At 32.1% G+C, this 25,377-nt stretch overlaps 2 protein-coding genes across 2 annotated transcripts in view; one reads left to right on the forward strand and one right to left on the reverse strand.

The window, feature by feature from the left end:
* Positions 1-5,301: 5,301 nt before the first annotated feature.
* Positions 5,302-8,152, reverse strand: LOC113560973 (trigger factor-like). The gene is made up of 2 exons (XM_026967122.1): positions 7,967-8,152; positions 5,302-5,721 (listed from the first exon to the last, which is right to left on the reverse strand). The coding sequence occupies exons 1-2, from the start codon at positions 8,150-8,152 to the stop codon at positions 5,620-5,622; spliced, it is 288 nt and encodes a 95-aa protein (XP_026822923.1). The 3' UTR covers positions 5,302-5,619.
* LOC113560972 (protein gooseberry-neuro-like) overlaps positions 7,962-25,377 on the forward strand; it is a 36,616-nt gene continuing 19,200 nt past the window's right edge. The window contains exons 1-3 of the mRNA XM_026967121.1: positions 7,962-8,778; positions 10,611-10,831; positions 13,274-13,379. Of these exons, the coding sequence (XP_026822922.1) occupies positions 8,742-8,778; positions 10,611-10,831; positions 13,274-13,379 (364 nt within the window). The 5' untranslated portion in view covers positions 7,962-8,741. The remainder of the gene's footprint in view (positions 8,779-10,610; positions 10,832-13,273; positions 13,380-25,377) is intronic.

A 25,377-nucleotide genomic window follows, 5' to 3' on the forward strand; every position in this document is an offset into this window, starting at 1 on the left:
ATTATATATTACTATACACGATTGGTGAGTGGTTTTAAATTATTCATAGCGTACATATACCTACCGTTCAGACCCCGAAGCATTATGCATATAATATACAAGTACACTACATCATATAGCTATAATAGTACGTTGGCGAGATGTATTTCGTATAGTACGAAGACGTTTGGAAAACAAAATAAATCTAGTTTTTTATATTATTATTCATACATGTTTGTACTCGTTTAATGATCACTGGAAATATTACCGTGACGACTAATTGGACGATATCATTTTCAGTTATAAATCGTTGTGTCTATTCAACATGCGCGGAGTATATATTATTCTACCAGGTATACCTGCAATACAAAACACAGTGCAGCAGCATAATACAACATATAATAGTATGTACATTATATATGAGCACGCATTATTTACCATATAATAATATAATAATAATGTATATACACATACGGCTATATACCTACGCGTATTTACGACGTTACAGATAATATTATTGGAAAATGTTTGTTTAACCGGCCCGTATGACCGGAAGCCAGTTTCTAGCCTCGCGCAACCACTAATATGGACCGAATGGATAATGTACCGTAAAATTGAACGCGCGCGCGCGCGATAACTCCTCTCCAGGTTTTTCGACCACGATGACGTAACCGGTTGGAACCATTAAATTGCGGTTGATGAATTACTTTTTGAAGAAAAATATAAAAAAAAAAATCCCACTAGGTACATCATATAATAATATATAGGTACATGCACGGGGTATCATTTATAATACGGCGAACACGCGCCCGTTGTTTTTTTTCCTTTCAGCGTTATTTAACGACAAGTATCAATCAACTGCCGTAGTGTGTTTGCACTCCGCGTCTATCCATCGCGCGTTTATCATACTAATATAATATATTATTATTATTATTATTATTATTATCACATGCACACGCTGCGAGAGACACACAACTCGGCGTCTTCGTCGCTAAATTGATATTCTGGGTGTTGATAGAAGCCCGGGAGGCGCGAGTCTTACGACTGGCCGATAAATCCCAATCGCAATCAAATTATTATAATATAATATATATATTTTAAATTGCATTTTTAGCTGTTATATTATATGTTTTATTTTCTTTGCGTACGTCCATAAAACATGTATAATTTATGTATATTGTATGCGAGTACGAACGTACTCGAACGTACCCGCGGGCTGGTACGATTTTTCACGAAGCGCCGTCACTGCGATTTTCATCTGTACACTTGCGTGCTAGTGTTTCAATACACATATCTATCATTATTACTAGGGAGTATATTTAAATGTAAATTACATTTTTTTTTAAATAACTCGAACCACAAAATTCGTTTTGTCAAAGATAATAACATTGCAATTTTAATTTACCTACTTTACGATTAAATAATATAATGTTAAGTTATCTAGTGATTCTCTGTTATATTATAAGTGAAAAATCAGAATAATTTATTTATTTAGTGTTGAGACATAGTTAATGATAATATTCACTTATTATTGTAATAATGAGTTAACTTAAATAAAATAAATACCCACCGTGCAAAGAATTGATACAAATATTCCAGTAATATATACCTACTTTTAAGTTCCATGGTAACATAACAGTGTTATATTGTAAACAATTATTGAAAGGTGTTTGAAAAATAAAGCACATAACTGTATTAGATCAAAACTAAATTAAAACAATTAAAATGCTGTTAACAATATGTTTTTTGTTAAAACCATACGTGATGAGATATCTGAATGGACGTAAACGTAACGTATATTTTATAATTTTTATAAACTATTAACTGTATGTGAACGGATGTCGATCGCTAGTACACACGGAAAAAATTACGCAATGAACGCGCGCGTAGTTTGGTAGTTCAATACAACGAACAGCAGCTACGACAATTTTTTCCGTCACAGCATTCTATTTTAATGAATAAAATAACATTGTTCTAATCTTCCTTTCCAGACGAGAAGAGCGGCGGGGACGATGTAGGAGAAACTGGTGTGGCAAAGGCAGACCCCATATCGAAGCCGGCGGATCAGGTGTGCGATCAGGAGAAAGCGTTGTCGGAAGCCGAGATAAATAGGATGCCCATTGACGAACTTCTCCAAAACCCAGTATGGGCTTCGGTGTACCATCGGGGCTGGGAAGAACGTACAATGGACATCCAGAATTTATCGAGACAACCAGACGGCGAATTTCTCCTGAATCAAACGCCTGGTGCGCCGGTAGAGGTGATCATGGCGTCGGGGGAACCCTGCACACCAGTAAAAGTTAAAAAAATTAAGACGGAGGCGCAGCAGGCGCGAAATCACAAGAAATGGCAAAAGCTGAAGGATAAAAAAAAGGCCAGGGAGCGATTGGAAAAACAACAACACCCTGCGCCAATTTCGGACCCAGACGCATTAACCCAAAGGCTTATTAATTTAAATATTGTCTTAGATAATAATTCTTCAGTACCAGTAATTTATTAGTAATAAGTTTTCTCGCTTCACCATTTTTTGTATCTGTTAATTTAAACCTCAAACATAATTTTCCAATAATTGTCTTGATCGTTTTTGAGCGCATTGCGCATAGGTACATTATTATAATATTCATATAATATATACGTGGTATTTCATATTTTATTTTTCACATATGTATTAATTGGCCGTGCGCGCTTTTTAATCCATTGCGAGTTGTTGATCACAATTTTGTTTTATGTAATACAATTTTTAATAATTATTTTAATGATAATATATTCGTATTCTGCCGCTGCGATGCGTATATACGATATACCCATAATACCGAAAACACGGAAAATGAAACTAAATAATAATTGCAAACGACAAGGGTAATGACACATTGGTCGCTCACTCGCTCCGAAGATTCAGCGGCATCGTTCGTCTGCCTGCTGCTGCTGTAGTAGTGCACGTGTCCCAGTGCAGTATTTTGGCATTCCGGCGCGCGTATATAAATAATAAACACGTCAGCGCGCGAGCGTAATGCGTTCCGGGCTGAAAAGTAACAAAAAAAAAAAAAAAAACCATCCCTACCTATATCTATTTGTTGAATTATATATATATATATATATCTATATATACGTGTATTGCCGTCGTATTATAATAATGTGTACATATATATATATATATATGTGCTACCCCCGTCGCACGATGCACCAAGACGCGGCGCACTAAAAGCGTTTTCGGCGGCGATGCACATAAATGATTCTATATATAAATAATAAATATATGTGCGGATCGCGTGCAATGTGTCCATATCGAATTCGGACCTCCTACAACGGTGTGCGAGTGTGCGCCAAGTTAAACCCTTAACGTCCGTGACCGAGGGTACAGCTGCGACGGCGGGCCCGAGACACGCGACCCCCCGACACCGCGCGCGCAAAATCCGCCGCCGCGGATACCGTGACGACGATATATTATATATTATTCATACACGCCTCGAGTCTCATTTTTCCATTCTTTTTATATAAAATACAACATTATGTATAGGTCTCGGTAGGTATAATATTATTTCTTACATTTCGTTTCTATAATTCGTCCTGCGCCGCGCTGCTGTAGTTCTCGTCAGCCGCCGCGGCTTTCTTTAGCCTGCGATTTCCTCTCACCGTTCCGCGTTTAGCATAATATTATAATACATATCACACACACACACACACATGTATTTTACATTCAAACGGATCATTGGTACGTTTAAATACATTATATATTATTATATATGTGCGTATGTATTGTACGTCCATGTTCAGTGTTGCGCTTCCAACCTTTGTAGTCGTATATCATATATATGAGATGTGTGAGATCTGTCACCGCGTCCAGATATTCGCGGGTTCATTTTATATATTTTTATCGATAGTTCACAGATTGTGTGTGATGATTTTCAGGGTTAATAAAAAAGTATCTATTATATTTAGTAGGTACAACTTTAGTTACTTTACTTAAAACTTGAATTCTTCTGTATATAAGATATCACTGAAATAAGTTATTAAACAAATTATTCATACCTGTAGCATGTTGGTAAAACTTAAAAATAAGAGAAATGATATATTGGTATAATACTCATCTTATGAAGCATATTTTATTTTAGCGTGTAACTGTTGGTCCATAACCATTTTAACATCGAGAAATTATCGTCCCGGAACCACGTCATCGTGATGCTTTTACGACATTTATATTTTATACATACCAATTTTCATCATATATTTATATATTTTATCGTGTAACGATTGTTTCTTTTGTCGCCACTGCATGCATATTCTGTTATTCTTATACAATTTCAAGTGTCTCTGATGTATAATATATAGTTTCGAGGAAGCATAGCACTCCGAGTTACACCCCTAATCCCTATATATCTAGCTATCACGCCTATATGTACGTGAGTCCAATATTGACGCGTATATATATGTTGTCTATTTCTTCATACGAGAACGTCGTTTCTTGTTTGAATTCCGGTCATGTATAAATACTATAAATATTATTTTATTAATACTATTATTCTGTTATACTTCCGGTATACTTCTGTAGGTACCTAAAGAGGCGAAACTTAGATTTTTAACGCCCGGGGAAAATATAAAATATACGTTCAAACATATAGGACCAAGACTGAAATATCCTTCCCTACAAATATTTTTTTTAATAATTGGAATTAAAATGACAAAAATACTACATATTTATTGATTTTTAAATACATAATAATGTTAACTAACAAATTTAAAAATATCAAGCTTGTTCTTACTCGTAGAATTGTATTACCTACTTAATTATGTTACAATAATTAAACTAAATAAAAGTTATTTTGATTTTTACACAGCTATTTGCTAACTATTAAAATTAGTAAATAAACTTATTTAATTAAATGAAAGAACCTTTTTATTAAAAAAAAAAATGTTTAAAATATAGAAATCTGATATTTAAAAATGCACAATAATTGTACCGTAGTACCTATTAATTATTATAACGATTTCTGGTGTTTCTACGTATGATTTTCTGATGTAAAAGCGAACTTGATGTTGTATGCTATGTAATAAATAATATACAATATTTTTACATTATAAACATAATATACGGCTAAAAAAAACCAGAACAAGCCCTAAACAATGTCAAAATTAACAAATTATAAAAATCATAATATAGTAAATTTAATAAATAAACTAACTCAATAAATTGTATGGTGAAAAAATTTAAATTTAATATGTAAAAAAAAAAAATAGTACATCATGTCATTATGTGAAAAACAAAAACAAAAATTTCAAGAGTATAATAAACTTGTAAATACTTATGTCTTTAATTTGTTTGATTTTCCTATAGATCTTTTTTCTTCACGCTTAGGACAGACAATATAAGTATTGTACATATAGATCATTCGGTATTGTTATGAATATTCATAGAATATTATATTTGATTTTTTTGTATGATTACGGTTGATTAAACTATTAATCGCTAGAGACTTTATTTTATTTTCGCCACACACGAACTGTATTTTCTCCAATTTATTATCATCCATTATTATTGATTGTTACAAATACACATATATATATTATATAGCTGTCAACAACAACCGTGTGTCTGCATTGTCAGTTCGTCTCTCCAACCCAGCATATTATAATGTTGTTCACTCATCGATCGATGAAAGCGAAGAACGGCCCACCGCGGAGATTACGCCCAAGTCCTTGTACGAGGTGCAGTTGTACAACACACTGAACAAGCAGATGGTTTTCCTGCACAATACATAAAACGATGTGAATTAAACCGTAATATATTTATGAAATTGACCATGTTTAATGTTTATGCGCACTTATAGATACATGTATGGTTCTTTAAACGATTGGCTGGATTTTATTATTCGACGTGACCATATATTATATTATATATCTTTTTTATTATATTATAGTTAGTCGAAATAGACAAATATTATAAATGTACATATCTGTTGTAAAATAAAAATACATACCGCGAGGACGATGATCAAAAGTCTCGCATTTTCCTAGACCTATACAGAGCGTAAAATAATGCTGCACAGTGCTCCTATAAGAGTATTATAAATATTATATTCAATATATTTTATAACAATAAAACATGTTTTAATTTATTTCGAATGTAACTGCCAATAAATAAATAAATTTGACGTAAAAATATCTATTGTACATTGGACTTCGTGATCGCACAATAATTGTATCAATTCTCGGCAGCGCTCGATGAAATCTGGACTATATATTCATGGTGTATTATCATTTTGAACAGCAGCGCTTTGGTGTTTTTATAATACTACACGATATATTGTAATTTATAGAATAGGAAATACAAAAAAGTGGATTAATTTTTTTTTTTTTTTTTAATGTATTCGTTTCACACAGGTGGCGGTTTTTTTAGACTTAACTTCGATTATGACGTTCGGGCGTACCATAACATATATATCAGGATCCGATATGTCACCACCGATATATGTGACCACAGCCATATAACGTAAACCGCACATGCAATATAATAATACCGGTATAATATATATATATATATTATATTGAAATAATATAATAACCGTCGCTTAGCATGCATATACATTAGGGTCTTAGCGATATCGAACGTCTTATTTACGACGCTTTTTTGCGATCAGAACGGCCTTCGGATCGAAACGATCGGCGGCCGACTATATTATATTATTGCAACGTGATATAATATAATATAATATGTACACGCATCGTATATTATACATTATAATAATATATTATTATTATATTGGTCCGTCTATTGTGGCCGGCCATATAGTACGTGCCCGTTTATTAAATCTCTCTCTCTCTCTCCGTGTCCGTCTCCTCGTCGTCCCGACTCGGTCCGACTCTTTTTCTCTCCGCGTATATACGTGTATACCATATAGGCAGGTACGTGATGTATCACGCGCGCGCGGCCCGTCTCGCGGTGTCGCATTCGATTTCGTTTGATTTCTTCCGTTGTTTTACGACGTGCGGCGGTGACGTGACGTCACACTCGCGTATATAATAATATTGTAATGTTATGGGGCCGTGTTGCCAATGCGTCGAGACGAATTTCCATAACGAACACGGGCGCGCGCGATCTCGTGTGAGTGTGTGTGCGCGCGCGCGCGCGCGCGTGTGTGTGTTAGACAATGTGCGCGCGGGTTCTCTTTGAACTCAAACCCATTAGAAATGCTAAACCCGGCACTGCATTTATGCGTATACCGTACAGGTCGTGCGCTGTTGTGTGTATACCTGTATACACCGATACGACGTGTGTATATTATGTGTGCACGGTGGACGAGCCGAGTTGGTGTGGAGGTAATTATTGAATATTTTATTTGAAAAAAATAAAAAGAACGATAACACAGTGTGTTGCGCCGACCATAAGCCGACAGAAGAACGTCGACTGTGTGTGTGTGTGTGTGTGTGTGTGTGTGTAGTATACGACGGAAGAAAAAAATAAGGAGATGGAAACGAAATTGTTTCGAAGGAGAAAAAAAAAACAGTCACAAGAGGCACGTAATTGAATATCGGTGACACCACACGAACGCGCGCGCGTTAATATTACATAGGTATTATTATTACTATTACTATTATTGTATGTATATCGCGTATATATATATATATATCGTGCGCGTATACAATATTATAATATTATGTTTTTAGAACGGGACGGTCGTGCGCGTGCGCGCGTACATATACGCGGCGGCGTCGAGTACACGCGCACGCGACGACGAGGGGACCCCACGCGGGTTGACACCCATTCCGCCGCCGACAGCCAATGGCTCGCCGCGGCCTTTTGGCGCGAGGGGTTCTGCGAGAGGTGCCCCTGCGAAAAAACAAAAACACCGAATACGAAAAGGACGAAAAAGAATATGGCCGTTTGCCGCGAATAATTATCGCGCGTACAGCAGTACATGTATTGTAATATGTATTGTTATTGTTATTATTATTATGCCGACCGCCGGCCGTACGCGTTTAGTGTTATTACCATTATAGTATTATCACCATCATCACCGACATCATCACCGTCGTCGTCGTCGTCGTCGTCGTCGTTGTCGTTGTCGCAGCAGTCGCCGTTATTATCTGCACCCGTCGTCGTGTGCGTGACTCGACGGCGGTCGGCGACAATATTAAAATATATAAAATTTAATAATATTATTAAAAAAAAATTCATATCGTATAGCCGTTACACGATGTGAGCAGTGGCAACAAAAAGCGGTTCACACACTTCGACGTCTGAACAATTAAAAAAAATATATATATATTAAATTGCGTTACGATAAAACGATAATATCCGCGCGTAAAGTGTCGCCGTCGCGGCCCCGCCGCGTACACACACGCCACAAATTTTATGCGCGTACGCGTCGCGTCGTCGCGTGAACGCCGACCGACGTTTGAAGATTTTCGGTACGTTTGTCGGAAAACGGTACAGTAGCCGCGGACCGCCGCCGCCGACCGTCACCGCAGACGCGCGCGCGTTCGTCGCTGTTCGTGACGACCACTTTGATATTACATACACAGAATATTATCGAAACATTATTTTGCGGTAATACCATACCGCCGACGCGTACTACGCCCGACTTATATGGATATCTCCGTCATCGTTGTACACGCTTTTCGCAGACGACGACGACGACGACGACAGGTATCGACTACGCGCGATCTCTGAGAACGTAATACTATATTAATTTACAATCAATACGCGTGATTTTATTCGCGGGTCCGAACTTCGGTGGAAAAACTTCGTCCCCGCAACCTTTGCGATGTACTCGACGCACTACAACGGATTCACGTTTCAAGGTAAGACAGCGTGTATATGTCACTTTATAATATAATATATTGCACTATCGTTAGTCCGTTTTACCTACCCATTTATGTCACGATATTACGCAACGTTAACGGTTGGTTTAAATGTAAAATTGAATAATATGCGTATACGCGTATACATATATATATTGTAGGTACCCTGTGGTTTTATACAATGAATGCATCATAGCAGCATTTATCAACCTTTTTGTATCCCACGATGGTATGTATATATATCATAGTGTACCTTTTATATATATATATATCACTACCACTTGCTATAAGCTTATAGACATTTGTATGTCCCATTTCAAATAGAGAATCGCTTTAAAACTCATTAATGAGAAAACTATAAGCAATTTTACCATAGGAATTAAATGATTATCAACAAGACGTGATAACTATACGAATATACATATATGTATCTATTATAATATAAGCTTTCATTACATACAGACATTAAATTACTGTTATTTTTTAAATGACCAATTAGTGATTACAATTCGAATGTTTTCAAATTTAATATTTAGAATTAACAATATATATATATATATAATATGTATTTTTAACTATTTTATTCGTGTACTACTTATGAGGTTTCCGTGTACTATTATTAACACTTATAGATAATACTGGTTATAAGAACCACTTGGACTAAATGATGCGATTCGAATTTAAATTTCTCTGATTGATGATCATTGGATATTTTATAGTGTAGCTATACGTCCATTATATTTCACAAACAGAATATTTTATTTTGATACGACCGCGCACATTATCTTTGCACATTTAGTAAAATTATTATAAATATTAGTAAATCATCACTTAAAACTGTTTGATATAACTTTTACCGATAAACATAAATTAATAATAATTTTACTATGATACATTCTTTGTAACGAATTTAATAATTATGTATATAATAATATATATAACAATATTATGTTAACTTTATATAGTTAAAAATTTGACATACATAATTATATTATACTTTTCCTTATACGTAACGTTATATTGTATTATATTGTAGTTTGGAGATTTTTACATATTTTTTTTTATTAAAAACTGAAAATATAATTTATTTTGATACGGAAAAATTAACGTAAAATGTGGCTGTTTATAAACATGTTATTTTCTTAAAGATAAAGCCATATTTTCAAAATGTATTGGAATGATAATGAAAGTAGGTACCTATTTATATACTTAGATATTTAGAAAATCTAAGGTTGAATAAAACAATATCAAATCAATTATTTTTTAGATTAATTAACAATAAGTGCAAAATAAAGGTTTAAATAGTACCTATTTTAAGCCAATATTTAAAATGCATATAATCGGTATAATTTGTATTCTATACTCGTATGTTTGATACAAATTAATAAATGTTTAGAAAAATTAGGATGAATTGGTTTGGTGAGTTATCTATCGCAAATGTTGAAAAAGTATCGTAAATTCTATATAGTAACTATATACTTATTGTTTCGTATATATTATGTTATGTTGATATTCTAGAAAAATATGGGTGGACTACGTGAAATTTCACGTAACTGTCCCACCCATCAATAATTTTTTTCTTTTTTATTTTCCATTTTACTAACTTGTAATTTCTATACAGATCCTCACAACATTATATCAATGAACGATAGTATTTTTTTATGTATATATATACAATGTATTTGTCAGTAATACAAACCATGCATGTACAAAACTAGGTTAACGATTTTCAAATAATAAAGGTAATACAATAGGTATAACCATAGGTATATATATAACGATCTAGATACCCGCAACAATATAACTAAATACGTATCATAACTGTCATATAGGCCAAGGGCGTGTGAATCAACTCGGTGGTACGTTCATCAACGGCCGACCGCTACCTAATGTGGTCCGGTTAAAAATCGTTGAAATGGCCGCGGCCGGCGTGCGGCCAAGCAACATATCTAGACAACTCAAAGTATCACATGGATGCGTGTCCAAGATACTCAATAGATACCAAGAAACGGGCAGCATCCGACCGGGTATAGTCAACAGCGATCATGTCCAAGTAAGTAGAACATCAAAAATAGACTACTAATATTATTATTACATCCACACACTTAATAATGGGAGAGTTGTCTTAACCCCATGATAATAATGTATGTTTTTTAAATTAAAAAGTATTTTTAGTCATCTAGTCGTGTCGTATTAATAAACATTCATCTGTCCGTTTAAACTTATAATTATTGTTGAATTGTCTATCAAAACATGCTTACTAATATATCCAGTATATACATATATTTATACAACTTTGATTAATTTAAGTAATTATTATAGAAGTTTGAAATGTTATTGATCCATAATGTTGATATTTTATTTTCTTGGCAAAAAAGCTTCAAAATATTATTATAAAGTGAATCGTAAATTAATTTAAATCAATTTTAAAATATAAAAATTATAAATTGTATTTATAAAAGTTTAAAAATCGCATTTTAAATCCTTATACTATATTTATTTATTGATATTAATTTCTATAAGAATATACGTGAGTTAAATTACCGCTACACAACGAAAATTGTTTTGGACGATTATTCATTCACGCTGTTGTTTTTCTTGCTCGAGCAATGAATATTAAAAAACAAGATGCGATATTTCAAAAGTTTGATAGATATTAATGTATATATTATTTTTTAGTTATTGACTGTCTGAAACAAAACGATATTGGTACGCCCGGCACACGTATTATATATTTTTAAAACGCGTTTATCGTGGTCCTTATTATTATATCGTATTTTAGTGAATAGGTTTTCATAGGATTTTTAGCCATATTATATAAGAATAATTATTTTTAGTTTTAAAATCTACACATCTGATTTCTCACTGTTTTAAATTTTTAAAATGTGTTATTAAGTAATAAGTATAATATATTATATTACTATAACATGTGTATGTATTACTGAAAAAATATAATATTAGATAATTTATCATCTCATTTTTGCTTACTTTATAATCTAAATCTGTTTAGACAAATATATGCTCTTAGCTTCCCACTATGGAAAATATTATTCTATTAACATTGATAATTTTTTAATTATAAAATTGATCAATATATCATGATTATAAAATATAACATCCATTAAGAAACTGTAGTTAACTGTAATAAATACATAATATAATAAGTATAGATAAAAAAAATACATTTAATAAAAATAGTGAACAAATCGATGTGTTAAAAAAGTCACCGCTGATTTTGATTTTCAAAATGTTAACCGGAGACTTAAACAGACGCCTAGAACATCAATAATCTTTCGTTTTCGATCGTGAATTATTATAATACATATATATATATATATATATTATACAGCTACAGTGACTGGTGTTCTTTAGCGGAGACGCTAATATGCTATAATAAAAACAATAAAGATATAATGCGTGAAGATAAATTAAAAATAAATTATTCTGTTAGCACGCGCCCATTTACATAATTATACAGTGTTTGGATTTAAATTATTGGCGAAACAAAACAATAAAGGCCAATAAATCGGGACGACCAGCGTTGATATTACATTATGATGAAGACGTCGTCATCGTGTCTTCCGATTATTGCTCTAAGGGATTTTGGGACACATTATGAAACTCGTACCTACATATATCGTATACGTGTAATGTATATAATATATATAGCTCATGAATATTTAGTAACTACACCTTTTTTCATTTTTTATAATATACACGAAATTCCTGATCAATCATTTTAGCTGTTGGCATTTCTGTTTTTTTTTTCTTATTCTTTAATAGACCCCCCACAACATACTACGAACCGCCTGCGCGCTATTAATTAATGGACCCCAAGTGTTTTGGTACATGTTTGTGTGCGTGTACGACACATTCTTCTCAATCTCTCTCTCTCACATTCTCGCTCGGTTTTCTCCATCCTCGGCGGCATCTGCACTGGTGTTCGACGTCTTACCTGTTCGACACCAGACAACCCGGCTCCAACACGCCGTATACACTGCATGCGTGTGTATTATGGCCCATTGTTTTTTATAGTCGGTCGTAAAACATATCCCAAGATAATTTCGGCAACACGTCGTCGTTGTTTCCCACTCAGAATTTTAAGCCTCAAGTTATGGCTGAAATTATCAAAACAAAAAAAAACAAAAAATATTTTTCTAAATATGTTTTCTGGAGACTCATATTATATAATATTGGATACGACTCACACGTATCGTATCGATATCTCGACGGTTGTCCACATTGATCCTTCAACAGTTCAAACTCTTTTAGTCACCATATTATATTGTATTATGTTGTTTTATATGTTTTCGTCTGATGTATATAATATAATTTATGTATACAACGTTATTCGTATTTGAATTTTTGCTGTATTATGTATTATAATCTTAATTTTTTCTTCCAAGATTGAAATCATATTGTACATCTTTGATACCTATGAGCTATTTTTATAACATAACGCATTACTAATTAATAATGATTTTATGGTTTCTAGAAAAACTGTCCGAAACGAATTTCATATTGTCCGGAGGAAGTATGCAGAGATACGACAATTAGATCAGATCGTCACAGTAATTACTCAATTGACGGAATACTGTCAGGTAATTTGGTTTATTTTTTTTTATTATTACATTTTTTTTCTATAGATACGTAGTTATGATACTTACTGTATTATAATACAGTAAAAAAAAAAAAAATAATAAAAAAAATATACAAATAATACTTGAACGATTCATTATGCAATATCGTAAATTAAAAGACACTATAATACACTATAATATATTTAATCTATTATAATATTAATATAAAACATCAATTAACATCGAAATAATATTTATTTTTAAATGGCACAAATACATGTACATATAATATTATAATTTATAGTTATATATTTCTTGAAATATAAATAGGTTATAATCAGTGGGCGTTGGTAGTTAATCTCTGAATCTCAATTAACTGCACAATATATCAATGTACAGTTAATTATTAGTTTTAGTTCTATATACATCTTAAAAAAATTTACCAACCAACCACACAATTGTTATAAAAAAATAAATAATTATAATAAAAAAACTTTAAAATGACAGAGATGAGTGATTATGACTAATTTATCTATAATATTCATATTTCGAATATTATATGAGTGTTATTAATTTATTATTATATATATATATATATCAAAATATGTTATAAATATAGGCGATGAAGAAAAGATTTAATATTTTTCAATTTTTCACTTAGATACACGGTTTAATACTGAAAATTATTATTATGAATACAGTTAACACACGTATATCGATATTTCATAAGGTTTAGGAGTATTAAAAATATAATTTATTATATTTACCTATTCAAATTATATGAAATAACTCACGAATGTATATAGCTGGATTATAAATTTGCGTAACCACATTAATAATAATCATACAGATAGACCCACACAAACACACATATTCACATACAAGAAGCACACCATTAGTATACTTATGAAATGTTATCATCGAATAATATAAATTACAATAAATATAAAATTGCTCATTTATTCAAATTCAAATTTTTCATAGTACATATTATATACAATATAGGAAAATTTTAGTGAATTTATTCATGTTAAAATAGAGGAACTAATAGTAATATTAGATACATTTGTACATATATGTATATAGTTGAGGTTATAGTAAAATATTATGTGGGTTTCATCATAAATCATAAAACTTGCCCATAAACTCGTTAGAAATTATACTTTATGCACACAGTGCGCGTGGAGGAAAACGTTTTCTCGGCGTATAGAAAATTTAGGCATATGCTCGTTGTCTGAGGATAAGTTACTCGACGAATTATTATATTATTGTAAAATAAAAACTCGCTCGCATTCGACTAACATTTGCGTAATATTTAGCTCCCGTGACTGTATACCTATATCGATATCGTTATTGATATCGATTTAAAATTTTAAACGTTTGCGTAACACTCCGGGTACCTATATGCTATATACCTATATATACATTGGTACACTACAAAGTACAAAGAAACGGTAGGAATATATGTAAGTACGTACCTATATAAGATGAATATACTTCTATATATTATCCGTTGACAATGCCAATATATAATGATGGTTATTTTTTCGGTCGCGCTACCGATACATGATCAACACCGTTTAACTTGTTTTGGCCGCCAGCCTGGAAATCGGGGTAAATACAATATTGGTGTACGATATACATGCCTATATATTATATTGTGTTGTATCGCGCATCGATAATCGTACAACTGCAGGGTGCAGTAGCATAATTGACCGCTTTGGACTACCAATACATTATATATATATATAGGTGTGACGACGAAGACGATGATGACGATGATAATAATAATACAAAATAATATATATTATTATTAAGAACGATTGAAAAACTTCCATTAATCACGAGCGCACAACCATTATTACATAATAATATAATGTTGTGGGGGCACAAAGCGTTGCGTGCCACTATTGTCATCGGGTATCTCAGCAGCAGCTACTGCAGATCGCCGAAAAAAAATCTTAATGATGGATTTCACGGCATTATATAGTGATTGGCTTCCGGAATACATCATTAAGCCCCCGCGCAACGATGTACATTATTATAAAAATAACATCGGTGGCATTTATCGAGTCCTCGATCGGCGGCGCGTCTAGTACACGTAGGTATATCGTGTTTTCTCAAATACGTCCCGCTGTTTCAAAATTGTACCATAAACATATATCATTCGGAAATGGACTACTTGCATTGTTTTGCGCTGTCAAAAACCGTGTTCGAATATTTTACTCGGGACTTTTTTTTTTTTCTAGGGCAGGGGGTATTCTTACGTAATATAAATTGTTTCTTTTGACGTCGCTGGTGCAGCCAGATTTTCGCCATTATAATATGTACGTCGTTTTTGTGGAATTCATTTCACACCAAATAAGACATAAGTTATTGGTCAAATGAAATACAAATGAAAAATATAACATAGAATATTTATATAGGTTCTATATTTACATTATACTGTTGCAAGGTGATTCTTTTAAAGGTAAACACTCATTTAATCAAAAAAGTTTCTAGGTACTATTTCTTTTTGGAAATATTTCTTTTTTTTTAATAATTTTTAATAATATCAAATACGTTTGTACTTTATTTATATTGATTTGTGTTTAAAATTTTAAATATATATATATATATGTTTTACTTTGTTTACGAAAGCATACAATTTTAGTCATCTAGTTATCTAAGGACTCAAAGAATATTTTTTTGAAAACTTCAGCGTATAAATATTTAAATTTGGAACAAGTTTTTAATTAGTTCTTATAATATTTCGAGTTTAAATGAATGATATGGAACGGTAATGGGGTATGCTCAAATTTTAGTCCAATAATACTCATCTAAACTATATTTATAACAGATATAACAACGTCTTTTATATTATTAATGCTATTATATTATTAAATATTTGTTACTATATAATTTATACAAATAAAACAATATAATACCGTCATATTATATAATACGATACTTTAATACCGTATAGTAACTTGAATAGTTTTGATTAAGGTTCACAATTTCATATTCATAATTCATAAAGCATGTTTTTACTTAGAAATTAAATAATTATTACTATGCGTTTATGATTGGTACGTGGTAAAAAATAAACATTACGTGTATCTTAATGATTTTTATTTCACGGGTATTTTAATAAAAGGATTGGGTGTGATAACATATCTTATTTAGTGTGATAAGTTCCGCGACATATCGATATCCCGAAATTCGGGTAATTTTAATTCCGGTGCCCACTCTCTAGTCTCAATAATCGATATCGTAGTGCATATATCGGACATCGATATATGTTTTATAATAATTATAAACATTTTAGACGTTTGTGGGAATATTAACGATTATTATAATATTATAACGTTATCACGTATATAAATGGATAAAAAAACGAATATTTCTATGCAAAACATTAATATTTGTAGTATCTACCTTAATGTATATAATATATTAAATAACCGCATTTTCACGTCGACTATTGTCGGATTAAAATATATCGTATTATTGTAATATGATGTATCCAGTATCTACGTGATTTTCACAAATGGTGGTCGGAAAATCATGAAGTGACCTGAAAAACGAAATTACAATGAAGTGTCGACGGACTGTCGTGAACCACACATTAGGCCCTGGCTCTAGTACAGGTATATATGGATAATAGCACGGCACGGAGAAGGGCGTTCGGTAAGTTAATACTCCACACCAATAGTGGTCGGTGCGAGATCGTCGCTACATGCGTGTATATAATATAGGCACATAACGTGAAATATGGGACACGATAATAACACACCTGTGTGCGAGAGAACATATCTGACGACAGCGACAATAATTAAACTAAAATATATGAATTAACCTTGGAGTTCCCGTAAAATGGAAAAAAAAATATACAACACGATCGTGTTTACAAAATATAGTGAAAATCGTTACACGCGGGGACTATAATTTTCAAACGCCACGTCATATCGCGCTGTTTTTGTACCAACTCGACGCCGAAATAATGATATTATTAGGTATTAGAAACAATATTATTATAATAATATAATAACACATGGGCACATATTATTTTTACGTAGCGTTCCTTACATATACGACGCGTGTGGGTCAGTGGCGGCTCACCGGGCGAGGCAATAATCTAGGCACACAGACTCACCTCAAAAATAAGGAGGAAAAAAGAAAATTATAAATATTTCTTTCATGTTCGAATATTATTCGTTTCATTTTAAATTGTCTATGATTTTATTTCGATATTTGGCAATTTTGAATAATTTTGTAATGAATAATGCCGACGATTATAAAATATAAACGATTTATATGTTAAAGCGGCCGTCATGATGTCGTGTAATGTTCAAATCTCACGGTGAACGAGGATAAAAATATATAACGATAGAGTAATAATGCTAAAATCTTATAGCCTTAGAGGAAAACGTTCAACGAAGTAGCAATATCGGCCATATCTTCCTTCAATACGTATTTCCCCCATATTATATTTCCATGTATTTTTCAAACATAACTTTATTTATTTGTCGTAGCAAATCATCAATGCGTGTTTTCCTTTTAGTTAATTTTGTAAGTACTACGTACTATGTGAAGTATTTCAATATGTGTACTTTTTAAAACATTTTGCATTTCGGTGATAGACATTTTTATAAATCTTTTGGAAAAATAAAATATTTACGTCAAATAATTGACTATGGTACATACTATGGGATACAAACGTCAATGTTTATATTAAAAAGTATTAAATATATGAAGACAAGTATAACATTAGAATTAAGTAATTTGAAAAAATATGCATTTAGAATATTGTCGTTTTGAAACTCATAATTTTATAGAATTGATTTTTAGCTTTCGGTTTGGTATTAATTGATATCATAAATCATAATTATATAATATGCATTTTCTAAAACTTCTGAGCTCAAATTATGTATTTTGAAGTTTAGATTATAAATAAGTTTAAGTTCTTTAAAGTCATATCTATGTAACTTTAAAAACATTTTCGTTCTTTCAGAAATATCGAAAGTATTTCCTCTCCGTAGGTACTTATTTGGTTTTTTCTACCAATTACTGGTGTGGGTATATTATAATTGTTGTATTAATTAAATATATGTGTCGGTTGCAGTTGTGCCTATATATATAATAATATAAATTTATACAATGATAATGATGTTTCGTAAATTTACGCTGACATGCAGTATATTATTATACATTATAGTATATAATAATAATAATAATAATAATAATTCAATGACATTATAATATTACAACTTCGGTAAAAATGGGCGAGTCCGTCGCGTGGTTGAAAATACAGACTTGCTAATTTATTTCGCAATTCTCTCAGCGCTAACAATGCGTTTAATTAGACACGTGATAAGAAATCAGTCAATAGGAGAAAGTTTAGGAGCGTTTTGAATATTGCAACAAATCGTAGGAAAATAATGCATGCAATTGGTGCGGGCAAATGACGTGAATTCTTATTGATCGTGTTGGAAACACAATATTCTATATGTATATAAGGTATAACATTAGCAAGCCTTTAGCTACAAATTAACTGAACGTCAAGACATAAACTAACGTTTCAAGTAGTAAATCTATTAAATTGACATCGATTACCACCGCGACCTACCTACTGAATAACGATGACGTGTTATAATACAAAGATGCACTAAGCACGAGTATAATACATATTGAAGAGCGGATAGGAATAGAGAAATATTTTTACTCGAATAAATCAATTTAGTATTATATTTTTAATTTTTCATTGAAATTGCTCCAGACAACAAAATTACAATAATTTACCAGTGCCAACGAAATTATATTATGATTATTATTAGATTATTCAAACATGTTCATAAGTGATGTTATAAGAAGTAATAATTATCATACTAAATTTGTAAAGATTTATTTATACGTTTTATGAAAAAAAAAAAATAGTTAATTTGCGTACATTATATATGCGGGAATAATATTGCAATTTATCATTTGTTTGTCTACAATTTAACGGAAAAGCTATGAGTGTATCGGATTTAATTACTGGTATAAGTGTACTTGTACTATATAATAAGGATAAATACATTTACGTATAGAATAATTTTAATATTTAAGGAGATATTTATGATGTAATAATGACATTTTATCGGTTACAATTCTAAAATAAATTTATCATCAAACATAAAAACCAATATAACCAATAACTATATTTTCTGTTTTTAAAAATTTACTATGTATTCATCATTGGTAGTGATGGCCAACTTTTAAAATATGTTATTGTTAAAATATATGATGACAATTTTTATAGTTTCTTGTAATTTTTAGTTAAGTCTATTTGGTGAAAAATGTTGAAAATTTCAAATACGGTACCTATTTCATCCATTGAGTGTTCATTGAAATGGAGATAGATTGTTGAAGACTTCACGTGCTTTAGCGATTAATTGATCATGCACTATAGTCTATGACAGTATATGTCATGCTGACGTTTTTGATTGTAAGGTTTTTTTTACTTATAATTTACATAACGTTATATATACCCATCAACTACAATTTCGGCTCTACCGATTAGGTAGAAATAGGTTACACAATTATTGTGTTCTTTACTCGAGTATATACCATAGTTCCTGCGTGAGAGCCTAGGGGTGTATAAGAAGAGCAACCTCACAGTTCCTTGTACTTTTTTTAGTAGTATAGTATTATAAGAACAATATTTGTATCTATTCTTGATATCTATGGATATGGTGTAGTTTTAACTAATGTGATTAATATAGAATTAAGGTTTAAACCGTACGTAGTTACGAATTTTCAGTTGCCTGGAGTATTTTTAGTTTAGTTCGTCGAGTTCATAAACTATATTGGTAATTTGTGCCATTGGGCCGATCGCATCTAAACATTATATTGTATTATAATATATTTTTTATACGAAAATTAAAATATACCTAATATATGGAGACTTACTATTTCACACGAGACCCCTAGAACCTATAGTTACCTAGGTAGAAGGTATAGGGACCTAGATTTCATAACGGTACGTTTCTTTGTAAACCGGCCGTAAATATAACAACAACGTATCGTTGAAAACAATAAAGATATTAATATCACATTATTATTTTTTTTAACGAGCACAGTCAACTGAATTGTACACGACGGATAATAATTTAATATATAATATATTACCTACGCTATTGTTATATTATTGTTGTGGAGAAGAGTGGGCAATGGGTTGCAATATTTTCATTTGCAGTGGTTTTCTAATTTCATTTTTTATACTTATAATTTTACTCCGATGGTATAGTGGGTGTTGTGCGTTATGCTAGTGACGTCGGAAGTGGTACAAATCGAGAAAATTACCACAGCCATTACACGGTTAATAACATTTAGGTACATAAAAATCCATCGGATAATTTACTTTCCATTTTTTGCAAAAGAAATGAAATAACAACTTTTCCTCAATATAATATATTTTATTCGTTAAACGTAAATTTTACAAGTTTTTAAATTTTAATACAGTTTTTACCAGATTTAAAATGGAGATCTAAAATCATACACAATTATTATAGCTATTTTATTTTATGCAACCATAATGATAACCATATACAAATAAAAAAAAAAATAATAGTTTTTCGTAAGTTGGCGAATCCCTTTGCAGTGAGCCTCACTTTATAATGCCATATTTAAAAAATCAATTTGTAGGTACTAGGTACATACCTAGGTATAATAGGTATTACATCCAAATATTTGAGCTTTTGTTGCTTTTATACAATACTTTATTTATTTATTTATTTTATCTATTTTTTACGATTATAATAATTTATCAGCTACCGGATACTACATTACGCTATCTATAATATGCATTTATGATACCTATAATACATAATAATATAACGATACAACAAAGATTATAATTTTTATTCGTTTGATTGTCCAAATTTCGTCGCATATACACCTGTAGGTATAAATTATACACTATACATAATATTATATTATAAAATCGTATTATGTATAGTATAAACCTGCAGCGGCGTCGTCGTCATTTCACAACGTTGGAGTTCGGGGGCGCTATAATAATACGCAATATACGCAATGTTTTTGTAAAACACATCGGCGGCGACCCATTGACAAATTTTTAATAACACGACGACGAGAAAACGGACCGCGTCTTCGACGTCGTGTAATAATAATAATATGTATAATACAATATATTATTATTATTATTATTATTATATTGGGTGTATATTATAATATGTTTTCCGCAGCGCGGTGACCGACAATCGAATTTGCGGACGTCGTCGGTTCGTCTATCGCGTATATATACATTCACGTGTATAATAAAGCGGTGGCGGCGGCGGCGGCTTGTGTGGTCGGCTTCGTATCAAAGAACGAAAGAATGGACGGAGAAAAAAAAAATGTTGTTTAGCAAAAGGTGTCGATGTAATAAAAACTGCTGCAACAAATTGCTCATTTGTACTGTATTTATAACGTACAGTACTGCAGTATAGTGCGGGGGGAGTCAATTTCGGGCATGTTTTTTCGGTCTCATTGACACACACACCCACACACCTATATAATATGTGAGCACGCACAATGGATCGCGACGTATATACTACACCGGGGTGACCTGACGAAAAAAGGAAGCCGCGAGGGCCACCGGGCTAGTGTGTGTGCTGTGTGCGGCACTGAAGCAGACTGAACGGGCGACGATATTATATATTACATGTATATATTGTAATATAGTGACGCGATCCAAGACGACGAGAATACACATATTATAATATGTATAATGCGTGCGTGCGTGCGAGCATGTTATTATTATAATATGTAGTGTTGCAACAAAAACGAAGACCCTCGGCGGCGGTGGAGGCGATATTTTGTGTTTGTGTGCGCCCCCGTGCAGCGGGTCAAAGGAACCGCCGTCGACTCCTCCGCCGAACGGGGTTAAAAGCCGAATTTACGAGTCGATTTCTATTATTCCGCGGTATACACCGCGATTGTCGCTGACCGCCATACAGCGGCATATACGCGTAAACGACGAGGGTGCATATTATCATAATAATAAACACAATAAACGTATGTGGAATGACGACATCGCAATACAGTACTTACATGAAAGAAACATTTATCGCGACGCAAAGATCTGATCCCCAAAGTCAAAATCTCTTCAGGTTTTTCATTCGGGACTAACTTTAAAGTCTTAGATTTTAGTTTTTCATAAGACTTATTTGTTAACACTTCACGTAGTAAAATCCTTAGAAATCCTTATGCTGATATATCCTGCTTTTATATATTACTAGTATGTACCATGCAGTACAAAACAAATATTGTGTTTGACTATATGTCTTAAATATACAAAGAATTCGATGTTTATAAAAAATAATATACTTTTCTGTGTCAAAAAATTAATCGAATTGTATGCTGAATAATTCTCTTTTGAATTTTAGCATAATATAACGACTAAAGTATATAGATAATTTTTCCAATTTCTCAAAAGTTTTTAGAAAAATCGTTTGATCGAGTGGTGTATAATATTTTGATACCGAACTGTTCACGTCGTCGGTCGTTTCGTTTGTGCTGCGACAGGTCTCGTGACGAGAGCCTACTGCACAAAACACACGCTATTAACATTGACGGCTGCATTTGTATGATATGTTTGTGGTTTTTAATTCGACGTTGGTGCGATGCAAGTACGAGCTCGCAGTATCGCAACGGCCGCATCGCGTCACCGTTACAGCAATGACACATTCGCAGTCTAGTGGGGCCGATGTGCATATTAAATAAACGGCTGTAGAAATATTAAATTGCGAGTGTATGTGTATATATATATATATATATATATGCATATACGTACTATGTATATCTCAGCCTCTCCTTTTCGCCCGTTATCGTCTCCGCGCAATAAATTATACAGTTATTTTTCTATTCCCCGGACGGGCGTGCGTCGGGCCGACCGCTACTTAATTGAAAGAACGTTATTTCGAATCGCGTAATAATGATAATATATTACGAATAATTGTTGGGAAAAATAACTTGTTTGTCCACAACAATTAACGTTGCTTTAATGTTACGATAAAATATTACTCGTTAATTTGAATATATACATTCACATAGAGGACGATCACGAGCTCGAAGCATTATTGGTATGTGACGTTTCGAATTCTACCCGTTTTTACGCTATGCAAAATAATATAATAGTCATAATAATAATAACAATAATAATGACAATGTTAACTACAAATAGGTATGCACAAGCTGATGGGGCGATCGAACCGATAAAACGTATTTTTATTATTATTATTACTATGACGATGATTATTTTTCCTGGAGATTCAAAAAAAATTGTATAATTCGATAATACCCGTTCTTCTAGTAATATTAAATATAATAAATTACTATTGGACGTGCTGAATGAGACAAGTGGTTCTGGCAGTTACACGTATAATTTTTTTCAAAATCTTCGAATTATTTCAATTAAACGCGCGCGTCCCTATATCTACCTATTGCGGTATTATACACCGGAATTAACAGCAGCCACGACCAACAGCATCTAACCAACAGCACGACTATATATTATATTTTATGATATTATGTTCTTGAAGTTTTTTCTTATATTTTTATTTTCAAATTTTGTTTTTAATTTTATTTCATTTTTACCGACGGTTGTTCGCGAGTTGCTCGCCGCATCGTAAACGTCATAAGTATCTCGTCATAATCGAATCAGAAAAAACCACGTTTCATTATTAAACGTATTAAAATACAACATACAGTTATATAATATACAACAATAATTAGAAATTTGCAAATACTCTATATTTATTCGACGAATGCCCAAAATGTAACTATTATTAATATATTGAATTTGACCTATAATAAACTTTACTATAAAGGCATAAACCGTAAGAATCTCCAGTCAATAATAATAATAGAAAAAAAAAATTATGGTACTGACCAATATTATTATAAATTTTAAACAGAAGATAAGTCAAGTGTACCTATAATAAGTGTGGATGCGCTGAAATTATCGGCAAAATGATCATAACAAAATAAAGATGTCAATACTACAAGCATTTTTATTTTAGTGATTTTCCAATAGCTTTCGGTAAAGGCAGAGTTAGTATCTTTGCTTTTAACCCCACTTATACCATCGAATGGTTCGTAATGTGTTGATCGCATAAATAAATAATCTATGATAGGTATACCTATATTGCTGAGAAATTTACAATATTATGAATTATAATATATGTATGCTTCAAGTAACTATATTGACTATTTAAAAGTTATCTCATTCATCACACACCTATTATAGGTATATATTATTATTATATGTGTATATAGTATAATATCTAAATCCACGTATTTTTAATATTATCATCACGGTCCTAAGTAGCTTCCTATCAACATCTGATATCTATTGGCTATTATATTCACATACACCGACGACTCTCAAAAAATTGCTGCAACTCGTTTGTGCATATTCAAAATGTTTTACCTGAAAATCGACGACTCGCTTGCGCACAACGAGACATTTACAAGCATATATAAATCGTGTCACTGACTGCAGTACAAATTATCAAATATTTGATAACAATATAATCTCATAATCGGTTGTGTAAATTATATTATTTTTGATTTTCCGTCTTAGCTGAACCAAATGGTTGTCCCAAGACGACGAATAGCAAAGAAAGTTTCCCTAAACATTATACGATAATAGCCAACTTTATACACCAAATCTACTCGTACATCAAATCATTGATATACTCATGCAAGTTCAAAGTGAAAGACCGTCCTAAATCTATTAAAGTGAGAAGGAAAATTTGTGCGCAAACGAGTTCTAGTACTAAGGACTTTTGTCACAGGTAGCTAAAATATATCTGCGCAAACGAGTTGTAGCCCAAAAAATATTACACTGCACAATCATAGTAATCGTCATCGACTATCTCATTCGCGCGCATATATATAGCTATATATTATACATGATAATATATGATATACAATAATATTATACAAACCATAATAAATCATTATATAGTGTACGCTGTATACTACACATAAT

This window comes from Rhopalosiphum maidis, chromosome 4 (assembly GCF_003676215.2).
Source record: "Rhopalosiphum maidis isolate BTI-1 chromosome 4, ASM367621v3, whole genome shotgun sequence".
In the NCBI taxonomy this organism is placed as follows: Eukaryota; Metazoa; Arthropoda; class Insecta; order Hemiptera; family Aphididae; genus Rhopalosiphum; species Rhopalosiphum maidis.